Source organism: Bactrocera tryoni, chromosome 3, assembly GCF_016617805.1.
Source record: "Bactrocera tryoni isolate S06 chromosome 3, CSIRO_BtryS06_freeze2, whole genome shotgun sequence".
In the NCBI taxonomy this organism is placed as follows: Eukaryota; Metazoa; Arthropoda; class Insecta; order Diptera; family Tephritidae; genus Bactrocera; species Bactrocera tryoni.
Window position 1 is genome coordinate 25270648 of NC_052501.1, and position 18712 is coordinate 25289359.

General features: G+C 37.8%; 1 protein-coding gene and 1 pseudogene across 1 annotated transcript; one reads left to right on the forward strand and one right to left on the reverse strand.

Annotated features, from left to right (window-relative positions):
* The window catches only part of LOC120772722, a 198279-nt pseudogene that overhangs the window by 31665 nt on the left and 147902 nt on the right, over window positions 1–18712 (forward strand).
* Window positions 10071–11837, reverse strand: LOC120769997. The gene has a single exon (XM_040097086.1). The coding sequence runs from the start codon at window positions 11835–11837 to the stop codon at window positions 10071–10073; it is 1767 nt and encodes a 588-aa protein (XP_039953020.1).

Sequence of the window (18712 nt, forward strand, 5' to 3'; positions counted from 1 at the left end):
ACTTTTACATTTGACAATCTTCACCAAATTTCGTATAGATTATTTTCCAAGGCAACAATGTAATCTCCGAAAAAATTGTTCAGATCGGATGACTATAGCATATAGTTTCCATACAAATTGAACACATAGTTACTAAAGAGTAAATGTCAAACAGAGATGTTTATTTTGACAGCAGATTTAAGAGCAACATCTTATACTAGAAAGAGATAGTGTAAGAAATTTACTGAAAACTCATTTACAATTCATGACTCCCTTGTGCATTTAACACTTAGTAAATGGAAGTCAAATAACTTCGATTACCCCAAACTGCCAAAAAAATGGTGAATTTGTGTTTGCGGTGAAATAGAAATTTCTCTCAACTACCAACAGCTCCCATTTTCCTACAGGGTAGCCTTATCTACATTGCTGTTATATTGCTTGTGGACACATTTGGTTATCGGCTTAGTTTTATTGGCTCAAAGTAATATTGAATTCATGAATTTAAATTGAGTAGAACTGACATTCTTTCGTGGCTGTTTCCATGGTTTGTGCACATTTTTGTGGCTCATATCCTCACAAGAATTTTTGGAGAGACCACTTATTTTATTAAAATGTCTGCAAACACAACCGTTATAAAGATTCCAAGACATTATTTTGACAAATTTTTGTTTATTTATGTATATGTATAGTTTAATACGCATATCTCCAGTGCTGTTTTTGAAAAGCTTCTTTAAGCATAAGTCAAAGGTTGATTTAAGTGATGGCAGTAACTATGATGATGTTGGCTTTTTATCCGAGTTAATACAGCGTATGTTTTATACCAAACTTTAGGGAGTGGTTAATAGTTAATACTACATACATAGTGTTTCCAACTATACGAAATACTCAAATTTCAAGAGATATGATTAGCATTATTTGGAAAATGCTCATTTAGAATTAACTGTTTCATTACGCTTACATTCATTAAATTTTTTTTCAATCTCCATATGTAAAAAAGAGAGAGATTCTAGCTCTTGACTGATATCCACACCGTACTGAAATTATAGAGGGAACACTTCTCCAGCCTGCTGAATGGCAAAGAAAACATAAAACCAGGAGGTGGTGAACCCGATTCCCCAAACGATGACGATGGAACAGACGTTTCATGGCCCGAGCATGAAGAAGTTTATATAGCAATCACTCGTCTGAAGAACAACAAAGAGGCGGCAGCTATTCAAATACGGCCGACGATTCGAATATAAGTGTGTACTAGCCAATCTACAAAAATAGACCACACAATATGCTCCACCTACAAGCCCGCTCAACATCGCTTATAACATTCTGTCGAGAGTATTGTGTGAAAGATTAAAGGTCACCGTCAACAAACTGAGGCTGCAGGTCTGAAAAATAAATAACTGACCAGTTATTCACCAGATGCCAAATCTTGCAAAAGACTCGTGAAAGGAAGATCGACACACGCCGCCTCTTCGTCGCCGACTAGGTCATGTCGTCCGAATGGATGAAAACCCTGCAGCTCTGTAAGTATTTCCCTTGTGCAAGAGAATTATAAAAGTGTTGTGGATGCCATCCCAAAAGAATTGATGCGACTTGGCAGCTAAGAATGAATCAAGCTAAATTTTAATACCCTGACTTTTGATGTGAGCTGTGTTCCAGTGAAGGCGTTCTGTATCGACCGGAACAAACGATAGACATATCGGGCAAGGTCTGGATTTGGCTTTTCAGTTAGCTGGTTTCCAAATAGTTTTTAATAAATCTTGTACTCGTAACATGAGGCCGACCGTCGATTAAAAATTATTGCCTCGTGTTTAGTCGCGAATTCCGAGCGCCTGTCAACAATTGCTCGCTTCAATTTGATGCCTTGTTGTCGGTATGATTTCCCTATAACGGCTTAAACAGGAGTTAGAAGCTCGTCTTCCAATGTCTCATGGCTTCAATTCAATTTTCTTTGTTTTTGAAAGCATCCGGCTACTTTAAGACGTTTTGAAATGTTTCTCTGAATAACTGCTAAAGGAGCTCAGTTTATATTTAGCAACAATATTCAACGAGCAGTGCCTCCAGTTTTTAATCTTCACACTTTTCGGCCGCCCGGGACGTTGTTCGTCTTTCAAGCCGAAATCACAACTCTTGAATCATGCAAACCACCTTTGACACATTCACTCAACTACAGCACGTTCACCATAAACTTCCACCAAACTACAATCATTTTTGGTTGAAGTTATCTTCAATTGAAAGTAATAGAAAAAAACTCTCCACAAGCATATATTGAAAAGGAAAGTTATATGAACAGTACTAATGTAAACAATGTATATAATAAATCTGCGCTTCGAAACACTAAGTTGAAAATATTTAATATAACAAAAGAAAATATTTTACATTTCTTTTTATATGATATTTGTTCTACCAACAAATGCTAGTTTACAATTCTAAGAAAAGCACAAAAAACTCTTAACTTCTTCTTTGTTTTTATGAGCACTTAAGCGTGATGTTTAAATATGCACTTTATAAAATTTTTTTTGTCCCACAAACATACATGTCAAGCAACAAATATGCCAGACAAAACATAAAAACCTCAATTTCCTTCTACCGTGTCTGATGGCAGTACGTCGTGGCAAGCGATTGACGAATTTAGCTGAACACGTCATTGGGGATTACTTTACGCAGCAGCAGACTTGAAATAAAATGCTTTGACAAGTACTTGAATGACCTTAAATTCATCATTTCGAGCAAATGCTTTCATATGAAACTCTCATTGCTCACAACGACCGATGCGCATACGCAAACACCCACTTCAATGAATATAAATGGCCCGCGTGCCTTACTGTTACTATAAAATCCGCTTCAATGGAGGACTTAAAATCAATTTGTGAGCCGTACTTCAAGGTCTACTGCAGATGTGTTAGCCATTTATGTGGATAAATTACGACTGATGTGGTGCCGTACATACAAACACAGTTATACACACACACAAAATGAAGAAAATGAACAAAGAAAGGCGCAAAAAAGCAGGAGAGGTGGGAAAAAGGAGCAAACAAGGAGCGCCCGAGAGGTCGATGAGTTAATCGGTTGGAATTGACAGGAAGCCGCGTTGATAGCGCGTCGGCAGTCGCATTTGTTGACAGACTGTTGACATTTTGCCAGTGAAACGCCAGAGCCTTTTGTTTGCAGGCAAGTGTTTGGCCCCGCCAGGAGACCCGCAGCGCATGTGTAGTTTTACATTAATATACAGGCCGGGCGGCGGTGATAAGTCGTGCTTCAAATGTCATGCTTAAAGCCGTTATGTTGCTTCAGGCGGTCAGTTATTAAATACTATTGCATATTTCATGAATTCATAATTTCATCCAAAGCTGCGCCAACGAGATTGTCGGCGTTGCAAGTAAGTTTGTTTAGGCGGGCAACATGTTTCAAATATATTTTGCAGCCACGCCCAATCTGAACAGATTTATTGCTTTTCAGATTATATCACACACTGCTTCATTGCTTATATCTAAACATATCAATATGTCTTTTTAGTTTGGATACCATGGCGTATACGTAACCTCACGATGCGCATTGCATCGCATGTCACGTATACGCCGTGTTTGCCGCTGTGTAGTGAACTATGCAAATGTTGTATGCATACATGCAAATTTGCATAAATAATTGTGTATGTGTGTGTTTTATTGATGAAGTGTTGCTTGCTTGGCGAGAGCTTTGCGCCTAATAAAATGTTGGAAATTTTGCAATGAGTGCTGACCCGTTGTGCTTTATAGGCATACACATTAGAGCGCGTTGATTTACAGGGCATCAAAAAAGAAATTAAAAGCCGCGTACACGAATCATCCTGAACAACTTTGCCCAAGAGACTATGGTCAAAAACAGGTTTCGAGCCGGATTTGAAGGCGCTGCTTTTAAGGATCATAAAAGTTTGTTCGGCATATTTTGAGGTATCCGAATGAAATTTAATAAAAACCTACACTACGATATTTTACATATTAATCATTTGGCGGAATCGGCCATATCTGACAACTTAATCACATATCTCCCATATAACTGATTATTCATATTTTTTAAAGTAGGCCATAAAAATCGCAATCCCCCTAAAAAGGAGGATTAGGTCTGGTTTTACTAGCGATGACCCACAAAGGTTACTCAAGAGCACTAAGTATTACAAAAGCTTTTTGTGAAATAAACAAACAAGATAAAAACTACAGTGAACTCTTGCAGTTGGGGCCCACTTTTGAACTATAAAAATTGTTGGTTGTGAGCTGTTGGTTGTCCTCGATCCGCCGCGATCTTTGTCTTGTTGTATGAAGCACCAAGTCGTCAATTGCATTGTTCCACTTCAATAAGCCGCAGTTCGTTGGATACCTTACCAAGCTCAGCTGAGCTGAACTGAGCCGCAATGAACTGAGCAGAGCTGAACCGCATGTGGGCGTCATACTTTCATGCAAATGCTCGGCATATGAGCTCATTTATGTGCAGTCAATGGTCACTTGCAGGTGTTAGCTCCTGAGCATGTTTAAGTTTTGTGCTTGTGTGTATGAGTGTGTATGTATGTTCATATGATTTCGGATACTTCTTATTACTGCCACATTGCTGCGTTGTACGTTATAGGTTGCATAAGACAGCCCAGTTGGCAAGGCGAAGCTTCATTTCACCTTACTCTATGTGCTTGCCGACACTTAATTTCCTCCCATCAGCTCCCACGTCAGTTATGTCAGCGTTTCGTCAAGCAGCGTGCAGCCTTTCGTAAAATGAATTTAATTTTCCACTCAACGAAGTACAAAATATAAATGAACTTCGAAGAAAAGACTAAGAATATATATATGTATATATATATATGGAATATATATATGAACGAGAATATAGATATATATATATATATTAGGTTAGGTCAAAAACTCCAAAAGTATTTTTCGCTTCGTACTCGAAAAAATTGGTTCGTAAACACCTCTAAGAAAGCCTCTCCGAGAAAGAGCTCTTAATTGTAAAGGGAAGATCCAACATTTATTACAATGTTTTTATTATCGGTTGAAATCTGATTACTTTAAGGCAGTAAAAAAAATCATTATAAATCGGAAACTTCATAGTTAAGAGGAAATTTACCTCACTTCATCCAAAACACTAAATTCTGCTCATAACGTTTCTTAATTTATCGAAATGAAATAAAAAATTTTTTTCCCTTTTCAGCTGGAAATATAAATTATTTGTTCTGTCTGCCATCAAGAATGAGTTGGTGGTCCCCTCTCCACGTGTGTTCTACTACTGGTTAGGGGAGCTTCGCGGAACTTGGACAGCGGTGGGCTACAATTTTTATCAACCAAAAGGCGTTTTTGCTTACTTATAGGTTCAATTAAGGGGGTATTCTCATGTAATCACTTCGAAAAATCGATTTTTTTTATATCTTGACAGTAAAACCTATTGAAAATATGCTGTGAAAAATTCAGACCGAAATTCATAGTATTTGATAAGTTACAGCTCATAGTCGCCGACGTGTCGTAAGCGACTGTCTACCAGGCGCCATGACAAGTCTGCAGCTGCTACGTTTCTAAACGCATTTTTCTCGAATCATCATTTTCTGAAACTGTCATGGTCCTAAAAAAAAAGTATTCAACCGATTGCTTTAAAATTTACATATGTTCTTCTACTCATTTATAGTTATCGTCCCTACCAGAATTGTTTATTTTCGAAAATATTTTCATATTTTTTTTAAACGATTTTTAACGAAAAAAACAAGATTTTCGTGACTTTTTTTTGAAGTTCGACATTTTTTTTTTTTTAATGAAATTGATTATATTTGGTAGGGACGATAGCCGCAGAACTACTGAATAATAATCCATTAGATTTTTTTTTATTTCAGACAACATGAACAGCCGCTATCACCATGACCAGTGAACTACTTTTTTTTTATTGGGGGTAATACCCTAATTTGATTTAAAAAAAAAATATTTTAAAAGTGTAAAAAAAGAAACAAAAAAATTTTTTTGTACATTTCAAAACACAAATAAAAATATATTAAAAAATAAAATGATTGAATTTTGTTGTCGCATAAAAAAAATTTTCCTAAAAAGTGGTAAAATGTATGCGTTCACATGAGAGTACCCCCTTAAGGGAGTTATATTTTTATAGCTTCACAAAGGACTTCATTTAATCGTCCAAGTTACAATTCTGTATTAGCCATCAAACCTAACGAAACCTAACCATTCACATTTCTTAAATATAACTACTTAGCATAATTCATTGTATAAAGGAACATTAGAAAATCAAAAGGTTTTGGAAAATTTCGGCAGTACACGACTGTCTATATAGCTATCTATATAATCGAAGTTCCAAACGATGCCCACATATTTATTGTTATTATAAACAAGAAGGAAATGGACTTTGACCAAAGCGGAGAACCATGTGGATTGAACAGGACTTATTGACCGTTTTCTTCCATTTTTTCCACGATAGAACCTGGCAGCTTAAAAAGTCTTTTCATAATACATATTATATTTTTTGGTAATGACATCGTCATAGTTCAGCGACTCCAACGACTAAGCTTCGTTCAATAGACAGTGTTAATTGATGTACCAATGCTTCTTTTATTATAAAAACTAAGGAAAGAGTCTGGCTCTCTCTAACCTATTGCTTTCCTGAACTCTTTAAAGGGCTATGGGAGTTCTTGCGCGTAGAAAGGAGATGAAGCTGGGTGTTGGTGATCATATCTTGTCGCACATACTTCTTGAAGAACTCTATTAGAGAACGAAATTTACTCTCAAAAATACTAAGGTAGAAATCTATTGTACATTCACTCGTGAATTTACGATTCTAGGTTAAACCCCTTTCGATGATTTATTTACGCCCATTTTCAGTAGAATCCAGCAGATTTGCGAACAAGAAAGCTGCTGATGAATTCTTATATTCTCTCGACTCCCTTATTAAATAAACATGTGTTTTAGAATATTTATAGTTGGAGAATACTTAAAATTCTGTATGATTTCTTATGCTTTCATGCAAATAAAAGTGGGATAAGAATACTACATAATTACGAATTATGTTAATTAATGAGGTCAGTCAATACTAAATTATATAATCTATACCAATTCTAAGAAATTCCATTGATTTTCCTTGAAAATAAATATAAAAACCTAAAATTGGCTAACATGAATTTTTGTAGACTTTGGAATAATTAATGTTATTTAAAGCTTTATAATGAATTTTTATTTATTTTTTAATTTGGCTTCAGACCATTTTCTGACAAAAGAACGATTGCAAAGGTAGACTTGATAGAAGGGCAATGTTTTCCAAACATAAATAGCGCCCTAAACGAAGTGAGACACAAAAAGAGTGAGTGACTTTCAATGCAAAGTAAAGGTCTATCAATTCATTAAAATAAAAAAGGTAAACAGAAAACGAAGTCTAAACGCAAAAAGTTCAATCTTTGATCTCACATAAAAATGGAAACATCGCCTGCCATAATTAGAGACAATTAAAGCGCGTGGGTGCCGTTCAGTGATGAATGAGTACAAATTAGCAAAATAAATTTGCCCTTTCCTTAATGAAGTAACGAGTTATTGAATTTGGGAGCGAAGTCACGAGAACGGAAAACAGGCAAATAATTGAACTAATTAACAACAAAACAGCAAAAGGCAAATGTTGGTTATAGAGATGGTGAACAAAAGAGAATGTTGACGACCATTCGATGGGCAATAACTGGACATTTTCAAACAAATTTAATTTTAGGATGGCGAACGGCGGAGCATGCAACAGAACCATTTTCAGTACATGAGGATTTATAGAGTAAGAGCTATTTTGGTTATAAAGTAATCGTAATGAAGGCAAATGTGTGAAAGTAAAAGTCCGAAAGCGGACAGAGAGCAGCTTTGCCACGAAATTTTACAATTGTATAAGTTAACAAAAATCTATATACATAAAAGAAAGTTGTGTTAGTTACACCATTTATAACTCAACAACGGCTGTCGATTGTATTTCAGTGGGAAATGATGGAGCTATGTTTCTATTGTCACACACCGACGCCAAAAATTCGGGTTTATTACGTTTAAAGAGCACTCGAAACACTTCTCAGAATCAGTTATTCGTTGTTTTTGTTGAATTATGAAGCATGTCTGTATCTGCCAGAATACCAAAATGAGACTCCTGATTAACACAGTCACTAAATTACGATTGTGACAATTCGAGACATGAGACAATCGCGACAAGCAGAATAACGGCATTTATCTACCCAAAACTTTTTGTTTTGTTTTTTGAGGAAAGAAATATTGTCGCACAATTTTTTGGATGCAAATTATAGAGCTGTTTTATAATAAAATCGTTTTGAGTTGATCGATTATAGTTTATTCTTATAATAGATAAAAAATTTTAATAAAATCTGGTAAATGCGTCATAATGTTAATTTTTATAAAATAAATAAAAAAAGGTCAAGTCAAGCTATTTACGACTGATAAGTGTGTCTAAAAATCTGATAAAAATATGTAATAAATCTATACGAGATCGATGTTGCATTTTCTCCAGAAAACCGTCTTAAACCGACGCAATACGTAATATCTGCTACATTCTCGTAGCCCAACTCTATCGCTTAACTCATTTGAATTTTAACAATTTTCGCAACATTTTCTAATCTAAAGGCATCTCATCCATAACGGATATAACCTCTGTATTATGGTATTTAATTCGAAAAAGAATAAAAGCTTCCTTGGTGACCCCTTTTCTCTCCGCCCTTTTTTATGTTATAAATTCATAAATTAATTTATTTTCAATATTTTTACCTACACATTATTAAGGTGAGCGAAATTTTATTTTAATAAAACTGCTATAAAATAATAAAAAGCAACAATAAAATCAACGACATCAACAATGTTACATACCTTCTTTGAAAATCCCATACAGCCTTACTTAAAAAGTCGAATATCTCGAGAAGCATTAATGATAGCGATTTAGACCTCGAATCTTTTTTATAGAAAATAAAATTTCCTACAAATTTCTCATGTACATTTTTTCTACAGCTCCTGTCGTTTACGAGATATATACAAAAAAATGCGAAATTCGTGGAAAAATCGTGTTTAGAACCCCATACTACCTCGCCGGTGTGAGTTACGACTTTGTTGCACTGGGCACTTTTGTAGAGTGAAACATTCTGAGAAATATGCGTCTAAAGTCAAAGCGATGCCATAAAATACCTCTGATCTGTAGGAATTTAAAAATAAAAACTCACGATTGTGGTGTATTTGCTATGGAAAATTTTTACATGCTTTGGTCCAGTTCTTAATGTTAATATTAAGTGCTAAAATTTTCAGACAAATTTTTTTAGGGTGTTTCCAAGGAAATTTCGTAACGGGACTGAAAAAAATTAATAGTTCAAAAAAAAAAAAAAACACCCTAATGTGTATATATGTATATATTTTTATATTTTAGAATTACTTTTGTAGATACATTTGTAATAATTTTGTTTTTGCTGTAGCAAATTTAATAATAAATCCAAAAATTTTATCCGAGAGTATTGCCAACTGCTAAAAAAGTGTAGTTTCCCTCATAATAGGTTAGGTTACTCTTGTAGGCTCGTAAGCCGCGCATAGACTAGTTTTTGTCCTTTATGATGCCAGATTGAGTCTTTCAAGATGCGATTCTGTGGCTTCACTCTGATACATTTTCCGATGTCTCATATTTTGGAGCTTCAAAATGTTTCAAGCATGGTCCAATCTGCAGGCAAGTGCCTCCAAGAGACTGGTACCAGGATGTCATATTACAACGGTTTCTACTATCAACAGTAAGAAGGAACTGTGGATATTATTGATCTAACACTTTCCTGATGCAATCTTGCGTTTCGACAGTTCATTCCATCGTTTTTTAATTTTCCTTGCCATGCTCACCTGGCACTCAGAAGAACTGAAGTAAGTAAAAAGAAGGGGTTGCCAATATGTTTCGATATTTGCTTTGCAATACAAGTAGGCCTAGACGGGCGAAGCTGATTCCGGGAGCTAGTGTATCTACACCAAATTAGAATGTAGGATCCCACATATAGTTTGGGACATCAAATACTTGCCAGTTTTATTTAACATTTGATATACGAGTTTTATATATGTATTTGGACAAAATAACTGTTTGATAAGCATTTAAGCAGTATGTGTTGGTGCTTTTTTAGCTTTATTTACCCGAATCTGCTTCATCTTATAAAACAGTAATTCCAGCAGCAGCGTAATAAAGCCCAAACCAAAGCCAAAGCCTAAAATTAACGCTGGCATAGCAATATATTCCAGCCCCAAAGGCGCGACTCTTGGACCCTCTGTTGCCGCATAATTCACATGACCCAAACGTATGGATTTATAGTTCCCTTCCATAAGGTACCGTAGATACAGTCCGGTGTCGAACATATCTAGAGAATGTTTGTTGAAGAGCTCCTCAAGTGGCCAATCGTCCTTGAAGGCATGTGCTAACAGTACTTTGAGTATCGGTTCGTCCAATTTCTGCATGATTGGATATTCTAAAAATTTTTGTTGGTATGCAAGTAACTTATATGTTGTATCTGGGTACAGATAAGCGTAGCGGGTGTCGAAAGTGTTGCGATTCTTTAGAAGTTCTTCCCAGCGGGCAATGCGCGAACGATCGATGACAATCGCAGCTGCACCATACCTTTTTAAAGTCATATACTGAATTTCATTTAACATTATGTTGCTGCGTTCAAAATCTTGTAGCGTTCTTATTTGTGGCTCATAAACACTCTTGCCGAGTATGCTCGAGAGATAGCCAAGATAGAAATTGCAGAGCATGAAGCCGCCAATGAAGAGCGTTAAAAACATCAACGTTCGCATCGATCGGCTTTGCATTGGACGCAGATCAAATCCTAAATATAGAAAGCTAGCCCAGACATCCAAGCCCAGCCGACCGAAGTGCCAGCCGCCGTCCTGCAGTCGTGTCAAGAGCGTTGTGACAACTATTACCAAACAGATGCTGGCACCGATGGCTTGCCAAGCTGCCGGTTGAAAGGGCACTTGAAAGTAGTAAAGCTTGGAGAGTGGTGGCGCGGAACGTACTACTAAATAAAAGTTATGTAATGCCATAGGCGCGCTCGTTACGGTTTCTACTTTGAACGACGTCCCATCACTACAAGCATCCACAAGGCGCTTGCGTAGTCGTTCCAAGCAAATATGATCTTTATTAGCGTCGTTGGAGCTTTGTGCGATCCAAGGCTCGATCGTAAGATTGTGACGTTGCGCAAATGCGGCAAATATCTGTGCCGTAAAGCCGTCGAACTGCCACTCTCTGGTTTCCGGGTGTCGAAATATGAGCGTAGTTGGTGGATCATCTATATAAGAGATGCGTAGGTGGTGACATTTCAAATCATGCCACATGTTGTTACGTTGATGCAGATATGCTTTTAAAGTAGTGTTAACCACGCGCAGTTCTGGAAATGGTTCCAGACTGAGTAGTTGAGCTCGGACATCCACTACCAGTACATTGTGGAAGCCATGCTGCCAATAAAGCGTGAAGAGTTCCAACCATACATCTGTCATTGGCGGGAATTCGTGTGGCCAGTGAAAGAGCACTTCGGTGTGATGTAAACGCTTAAGAGCGCTGAAGACTACATTGTGCCAGCTTTGGTCCAACAAAATTGGCGTGTCTGCCAAGAAAACCACATTCAATATTTTTCTATCGAAATTATGTTTTATTTCGTAAGTTATATTTGTTGTAATTATAATTTTCGGCAAGGTTAAATCTTTTGCAATGGTGGCAAAATGCTCTGCTGCACCGAAGGCGAAGATGACGTTCGTGCTGACACCCAAATTTTGACCCAGATCATTCACTAGACGCACAGTATCGCTGTACTCTCCGCGACAGTGTAGAATTAGTAAGGCGTTGAAGAGAATGATGAGTCGAAACATTTCGTTGTTTTTTAGTTGAAACACTTTTAAACTGCTCGTTTGGCGCGGAATTAACACTAAACGGTTAAATACGAAGCGTATGCTTTTATACGCTTTATACGAGACGCTAATAATTTTAATTTTGCATTATGGCCTTATTGTATTACATAAGCGAAAATTAATATTTAGCACTCTGTGTAATTACTCAATAATGGCTAGTAATAGTAGGTCTGTAAGACCCAAAGGAATCGCCGAATACATTAAATTTCACAGCGCAATACACACCAAATGAGATCTAATAAGCTTAAGTAGTCAAGTGTATTAATTAAGTATTAATTAGCTTTATCAACCTTAATAAGTTTCGGTCTGACTTAATAATGCCACCTAAAAGCCACCACTATGCGGACACCTTTTCTAGCCAATCGAAACATTTTTGCGCTGGAGTACCATGACATAAGCCGTTTCAGCCACTGGAACGTTCTTCGCTGGGCAATGTTAATGCCATAGTACAACTCACACACGTCGTCTTTTGTCCAGATACTAAGTAAATCTCGACATCTCCCTCTCAAAAGCTGCAAGTGTTAGCTCATTCCCTTTTTGCATCTCCCATCCGAAGTACGCGTAGTTTGAGCGACTTGTATAGTTTTTCTATCAAGAGAGGGGCTTCGTATCGTAATTGCGTACTAAATTTATAATGCTAGTAAGTTACATAGTCGGCATGTTAAAATACCGGGTCCGCCCGATCAGTACCTTGTCTGCTTAGTATAACCACCTTAACGAAGTTAAAGAGCCCACAAGAAAAACGATCGTCCGGCCTGAAACCGTGCTTGGTATCCAAAGGTTCGGACCGTTCCTACCTTGATGTTGCTTCACGAAAGCTGCTCTACGTCGTTCTTCGGGGACGATAAGGGAACCGATGGGACTATCGAAAGCCGCCTTGTAATGAAATATATGGCGTGTCGGGTTTTTATTCTCGGGACTTGTCCAAGATTTGGCGCAGCAAGAATATTTGTTTAGGTGACTTTAGTCTTTCACAAAACAGGAATGAAATGACCTTATAAACGATGGGGATCAGGTTGATTCCTCGGTAGTTATCGCAGATTGCGCCACTAATCCGAACCGCAGTGGCAGTGTCTTCTATAAATGACTCTAGAGTACAAAGATAATATTGACCTAAAATATGAAGCTACTGCGCATTCTTTTCCAAATTAGGAAAATGGTGAATTGGCGATTCCTCGCGTCTTGCAAACTACGTTACTGTTGGCAACTATAAATAAGCATGGAAATCGAGCGTAGAATAAAAATTTCCACCTATCTGCACTTGGGAAATACAACTGGCGTGACCTCGCAATGGATAAAGGCAACTGGCGAAGTTTCTGTTCCAATAACAAAATTATTATTTGTTTGCTTTTATCTTTCACACAATACGCTCGATAGAACCTTATTCGCGATGTTGAGGGGGCTTATCCCACGGTGGTTGACGCAGATTGTGAGGTCTCTCTTTTTGTGGATTGGGAAGAGCACACTTAAATTCCAATCCTTGGGAATGCTTTCGTTTGACCATATTTTACAAAGAAGCTGATGCATGCTCCTTATCAGTTCTTCGTCGCCGTATTTGAATAGTTAGGTCGACAATCCATCGGCCCCCGCCGCTTTGTTGTTCTTCAGGCGGGTAATTGCTTTTCCAACTTCTTCATGGCCGGGCCATGGAACGTCTGCTCTATCGTCATCGATTGGGGAATCGGGTTTGCCTTCCGCTGGCGTTGCACTTTCACTGCCATTCAGCTGGCTGGAGAAGTGTTCCCTCCATAATTTAAGTATGCTTTGGGCATCGGTGACTAGATCACCATTAGGGGTTCTACAAGAGTATGCTCCGGTCTTGAAACCTTCAGTTAGCCGCCGCATCTTTTCGTAGAATTTTCCAGCATTACCCCTGTCGGCCAGCTTGTCAAGCTCTTCATACATACGCATTTCGGCCTCTTTATTTTTCTGTCTGCAAGTGCGTCTCGCTTCCCTCTTCAACTCTCGGTATCTATTCAATCCCGTACGTGTTGTGGTCGATCGTAATGTTGCGAAGTAGGCAGTCTGTTTTCTCTCCGCTGTGACACTGCCCTTCTCGTCCTACCAGCTGTTCTTTTACATTTTCCGAAAACCAATGGTTTCGGTTACAGCTGTACGTTAGGAGTTTGAAATGCAGTCCCACAGTTCCCTTATACCGAGTTGCTGATGTGTGCTCTCAGAGAGCAGGAGTGCAAGTCGAGTAGTCGTTCAGCTATCTGTTGTGATTGCAGCTTCTCGACGTCGAACCTTCCTTGTGTTTGTTGACGTGCGTTTTTTGCTGCATAGAGGCGGGTGCGAATCTTGGCCTCAACAAGGTCCGAGTCCGAGTTGATATTAGGACCTCGGAGCACACGCATATCTAAAACACTGGAGACGTGTCTACCGTCTATCACAACATGATCGATCTGGTTAGTGGCTCCAGGCGCTCATAAGAGGCATATTTACCTCTCATCCGAGGCTGTTTACGCTTTTTCATTGGTAGTGTTTTTTACGTGGCGGGTCCCAAGCCCAGCGCACTACCCTGTGGAGGGGATGTTTCGCCTTCTCACTTTAGCTCGCCTTCAAACGGATGTTCTTAGGCTACCCAGAGGATACTTAGTCAAAGACCGGAAGTCGTGAGCTGCTTCACCCATACGTAAACGAATCGTTTCTGGTCACTCCCAAGTGAATGGCGATCAGAGAACTTTCCTCACTTGCGTGAACTTCTACACATGACTCCATACTCGAACACCAAGTGTGCTCTTATAAATCACCCGTAAATACGCAAAATAATTACTACTGGGTACGAAAAATTGTTTAAAGCTCTGTAAACTTCATTGAGACTTACTATGGTCATCCAAATATCAGCTACTTCGCCATATATTTAGAACCTTATAAACTTTTTATAGCAATGTAACCAATTTCAAATTGTTAAATTGCTTAAAGTTTCGGTTTGGGAAAATATCCCCTTCTGTTTTAAGTTTATAGTAAGCAAAAATTGAAGATTTAAATTTGGATAGATAATGTCTCACTTGCTCATTTCCCTCTTTTGGGCCCGCAAGTCAATAGAGTGGCCGGGTTTACCAGCATTTGTTAAATATCTAAATTACTTATAGTAGTGTGACGGTTTTGGTAACCAGTCGTAATTTACTTTTACATCAATCGATTTCTGATATGCACCGAGTAGGTAAAGCCGGTGTTGGTACTTCTAGTCTTTGAAAATATATCAGCCAAGAATTAATCATCTAGCATAAAAGTTAAATCTAAATAAGGTTAGGAATTACCTTAACTGTATGGAAACTCGTGTTTGCTCAATGTCAGATTTCATTGTCAGTTGAAAAATATAACATAGCCTGGGAAATGACGATAATTTGTAATACTGAGAGAGATTTATAAACAAGACAGAATCAGTCAATCAATCAATTATGTCTAGCTTTGCTTCATATATATCGGTTTTCAGCGAAGAAGTTCCGATGCCTTGCACTTTCTTTTCTTTTCTGACTATTTTCATTAACCACAATGATTCACTTTTTACTTGAAGTTCCTCTTCATTTTCCTTTAGCTTTCATCAGAGGATCAGCCATTAGAGGTGAAATCTAAAGTAAAATTTTCAGTAAACTATCGATTGCAATCTCTCTCTCTTTCTATTCGCTTGTTTCTATATATTTTACTCATCCTTCTACTGCACTTTACTATTTTGCGATATTTCATGGTAATATCACGAAGTCTTGAGCTTCCAAGAGGTCTTAAATTGAATTGCAGTATGTTTTTTGGTAAATTAATTTAATTTATTTTTAGCTCTTCGATTTCGTAGAACTGTAAAGCCAAACAGACGACTCTATGCTGCCTTGTTTTCCCCTTAAAGCTTGTCGGCACGAACATAAAGAGTCAAGTACATGTAAAATTGAAAACAGAACTGAAGGAAAAGTATAAAAAAAAGTGTTGAACGACAAAATGTTGTTGATCTAGGGACGAAAGTCGCTGAAAACTTTTAATAAGTGGAAATGGATAATATAAAGTAATTTGAAGCGTTTAAGCCAAACATGCTAAACAACAATGAAAATATAGACACTCACGTATACACAGAAGCGCATAAATAAGGAACAATATTAGAGCGAAAATCTCTGAAGTGGAAGACAACCTATTTACCCCTGCAAAGCTGATGACAGACTACACACGTAATAATGTAGATTTGTATGCTTATGTAAACATATAACACTATGATGAATTGCCTGCTAAAGTGAGTCAGCGAGTCATCGTGTCATCGAGCCGCAGAGTAATCGAGCCAGCGAACCAAACATTTCAGTTACTCAGTGGCCCATTTTTGGTGAAAGATTGTGTGAGAAGCAAGTAATTTCAGCCGCCAAATGCCATCAGATGCTGCGGCTTCAAATTACTACCGTTACTTGCAACAATTTTCCGCACTTAGCAGCAACAAACAGCCGGTGCCTCGATTCTCTCACTTTACCGCTCATTTTATAAATTTTTAGCGCAGTGACATAATGCAAACCGCATTAAATGCAGGGCAACGTATTGTATACAATAACAAGATCAGCCATGGTTTTTTACAAAAAACCGGATTATCGTTTCTCCTAATCTGTCCGTATTGTCCGCATCATCATGCTTCGATATCTGTGCGAACCACAGATGGCTTTTGCTTAGACGCCGAGCCACTTATGCATTGTGGTTGCAATCGCTGAGCGTATATACAAAATGTACTAGCACAATTTGGAAGGCGGAGGAATAAAATCTCTTTAACATTTCCTTTCCAGCTTTGCGCGAGCACTGTCCTTGCTTACTTTTTTAGCTTTGTATCCTCAGTGAGTCACTTTACAAAATGCATTTGTAGGCAAATTTTGACTATAACCACATCCGATATTTGAATTTGCAAGATATGTATAGTGCAGGAATCACGGGGAAGACAAATTTTTGAAGACCATTGAACCAAAAACTATCGCAATCAGCGCATATATGGGGTCTTAAGCCTTAGGCTATTGCTGAGTATTAGACGGTTTTGCTTTCATTTTTCAATAAGATCTTCGATCGGCAGTATATAGCTCCGGAATCACCAAAGCCATTGACAGATCGAAAGAACTTTGTACCCAAAATTGGTTGTTACCGACGAAAATATCGGAAAAGGCTATACAATAATTCTGAAAGACCGTAAAGTGAAGTGGTTCGAAATAGTAAGCACCCTAGAGATATCATTGGAACATTTGCGTCATATCATTCACGAATATTTGGGTATGTCCACTTTTACATGTTGGGGGGAAAGCGTTTGTCATTTAGAAAATTAAAAGTATTTTTCTTTAAAACCCCAAATAGCATTTAGTATATCTGATAAGGCTTTCGAGTTTTATGCTTTTCTGCACTCGTCTCTAACCACCCAAAGCACCGTGCATTCTCAACCAGTGAGCAAATAAAGCAAATAGTTAGCTGTGAGTTATTTTGCCCTGAATTGCTAGTTGTGAGTGCTACTAACTGGCTGCATGGAGAGACGTGTGCAAGTGATTGACTGCATGGCTGACTGCCTTTGAGGCTTTCTTTCTTTCTGCCTTATTGCTTTCCTCTCTAACTAACTGTGTTTGTCACTGTCAATATGTGCCAGCGTGTAACCAAAGTTTATGCACTCACATAACAACTTTAATTGTAAAAACCCAGGCATGCATTTGCTAATGTTACTCATCTTTACTATTAACACCATGAAATCCAGATAAGATCCGTAATTGCTTTTCTTCAGAGGAGAAAAACACAAAATTTGGTGGTATTCATACATTTTATTTCTATTGAGAACTCAAAATATTCCACTAAGAAAGGTTATTGACGAAGGTAGGCTTAAAACAATCCACAGTCATGATATCATGCAACCGTGTAATCACCTACAACGAAGATAACTACGTACTTATAAGTCGCTTCAGATGACTACATAAGTCGGGGACTATGCTTACCATCTTCCAAAGCATTGAAGGAGTATGAGCGGCAGTGGCAAGTGAGTAGCAGGGAGTAAATTGCATTTTCTACATGCCGGCGGCAAAGCTGGTGTTTCAGTAACTGCTACAACTGCAAGCTGCATTGTTCTTAATCCTTCTCTACGCTGCGCAAACTTTTATTTTACGATTTGTCAGTCTCTCTTTGTTTAGCGGCGAACATCATATTGTCGCCAGCGGCTTCAGCTTGGCATTTGAACTGGTATGAACTCCACTTGCTTGCTCCGTCTGTTTTGCGTTCAATTCACACTCTGGCTTCAAATGGACCGGTGGCGAAACGCTAACGCTCTGAAATTGAATCAGTGATAAAACTAAATTCAGTTGTTAATTCTTTATGACTATTCAAGGCAACGAGTAGCATTTAAATGGTAGGGAGCTTCGATAAATAAAAGTCTTTATTAAATTAAGAATAACAAATGTACTGTAAGGTTTTACATGAAGCTTTGCTTTAAACGATTGAAATGAAAGCTCGAGAAGCTGAAGTAGAGAGGCCATGTGTCTAAATATTTAGTGCCTCACCACTTCAGCTGGTTTTGAGCATTGGGAAATCTATTACGATTGCAGTTAGATAAAGATTTTGAAGGATGTATTTTAGGAACAATCGTTTCGGCTGAGAGGTTTCGACTGTCATGAAAACGGTTGTTGGCTTAAGCCTTGTTAAGCGAATGACTTACCAAAAACCGGATCATCGAAATTTTTTATAAAATCATGTTCAAACTAGGTCTTCGAAAGAAGATTATTGTCCTTTACAGCATTACACCCGTCCTCGTTCCACAGTTCCTGTTTTTTTTTTTAGAAACTTTAATAAAATGGGATGTTGTACTAAAAGTAAGCAATTATAACCGTTACGAATGGTCACTCGAAGTTTGT

Excerpts from the sequence above, each read along its gene's own strand:
- LOC120769997 (XM_040097086.1), bottom strand. The coding sequence starts at position 11,837 with ATGTTTCGACTCATCATTCTCTTCAACGCCTTACTAATTCTACACTGT.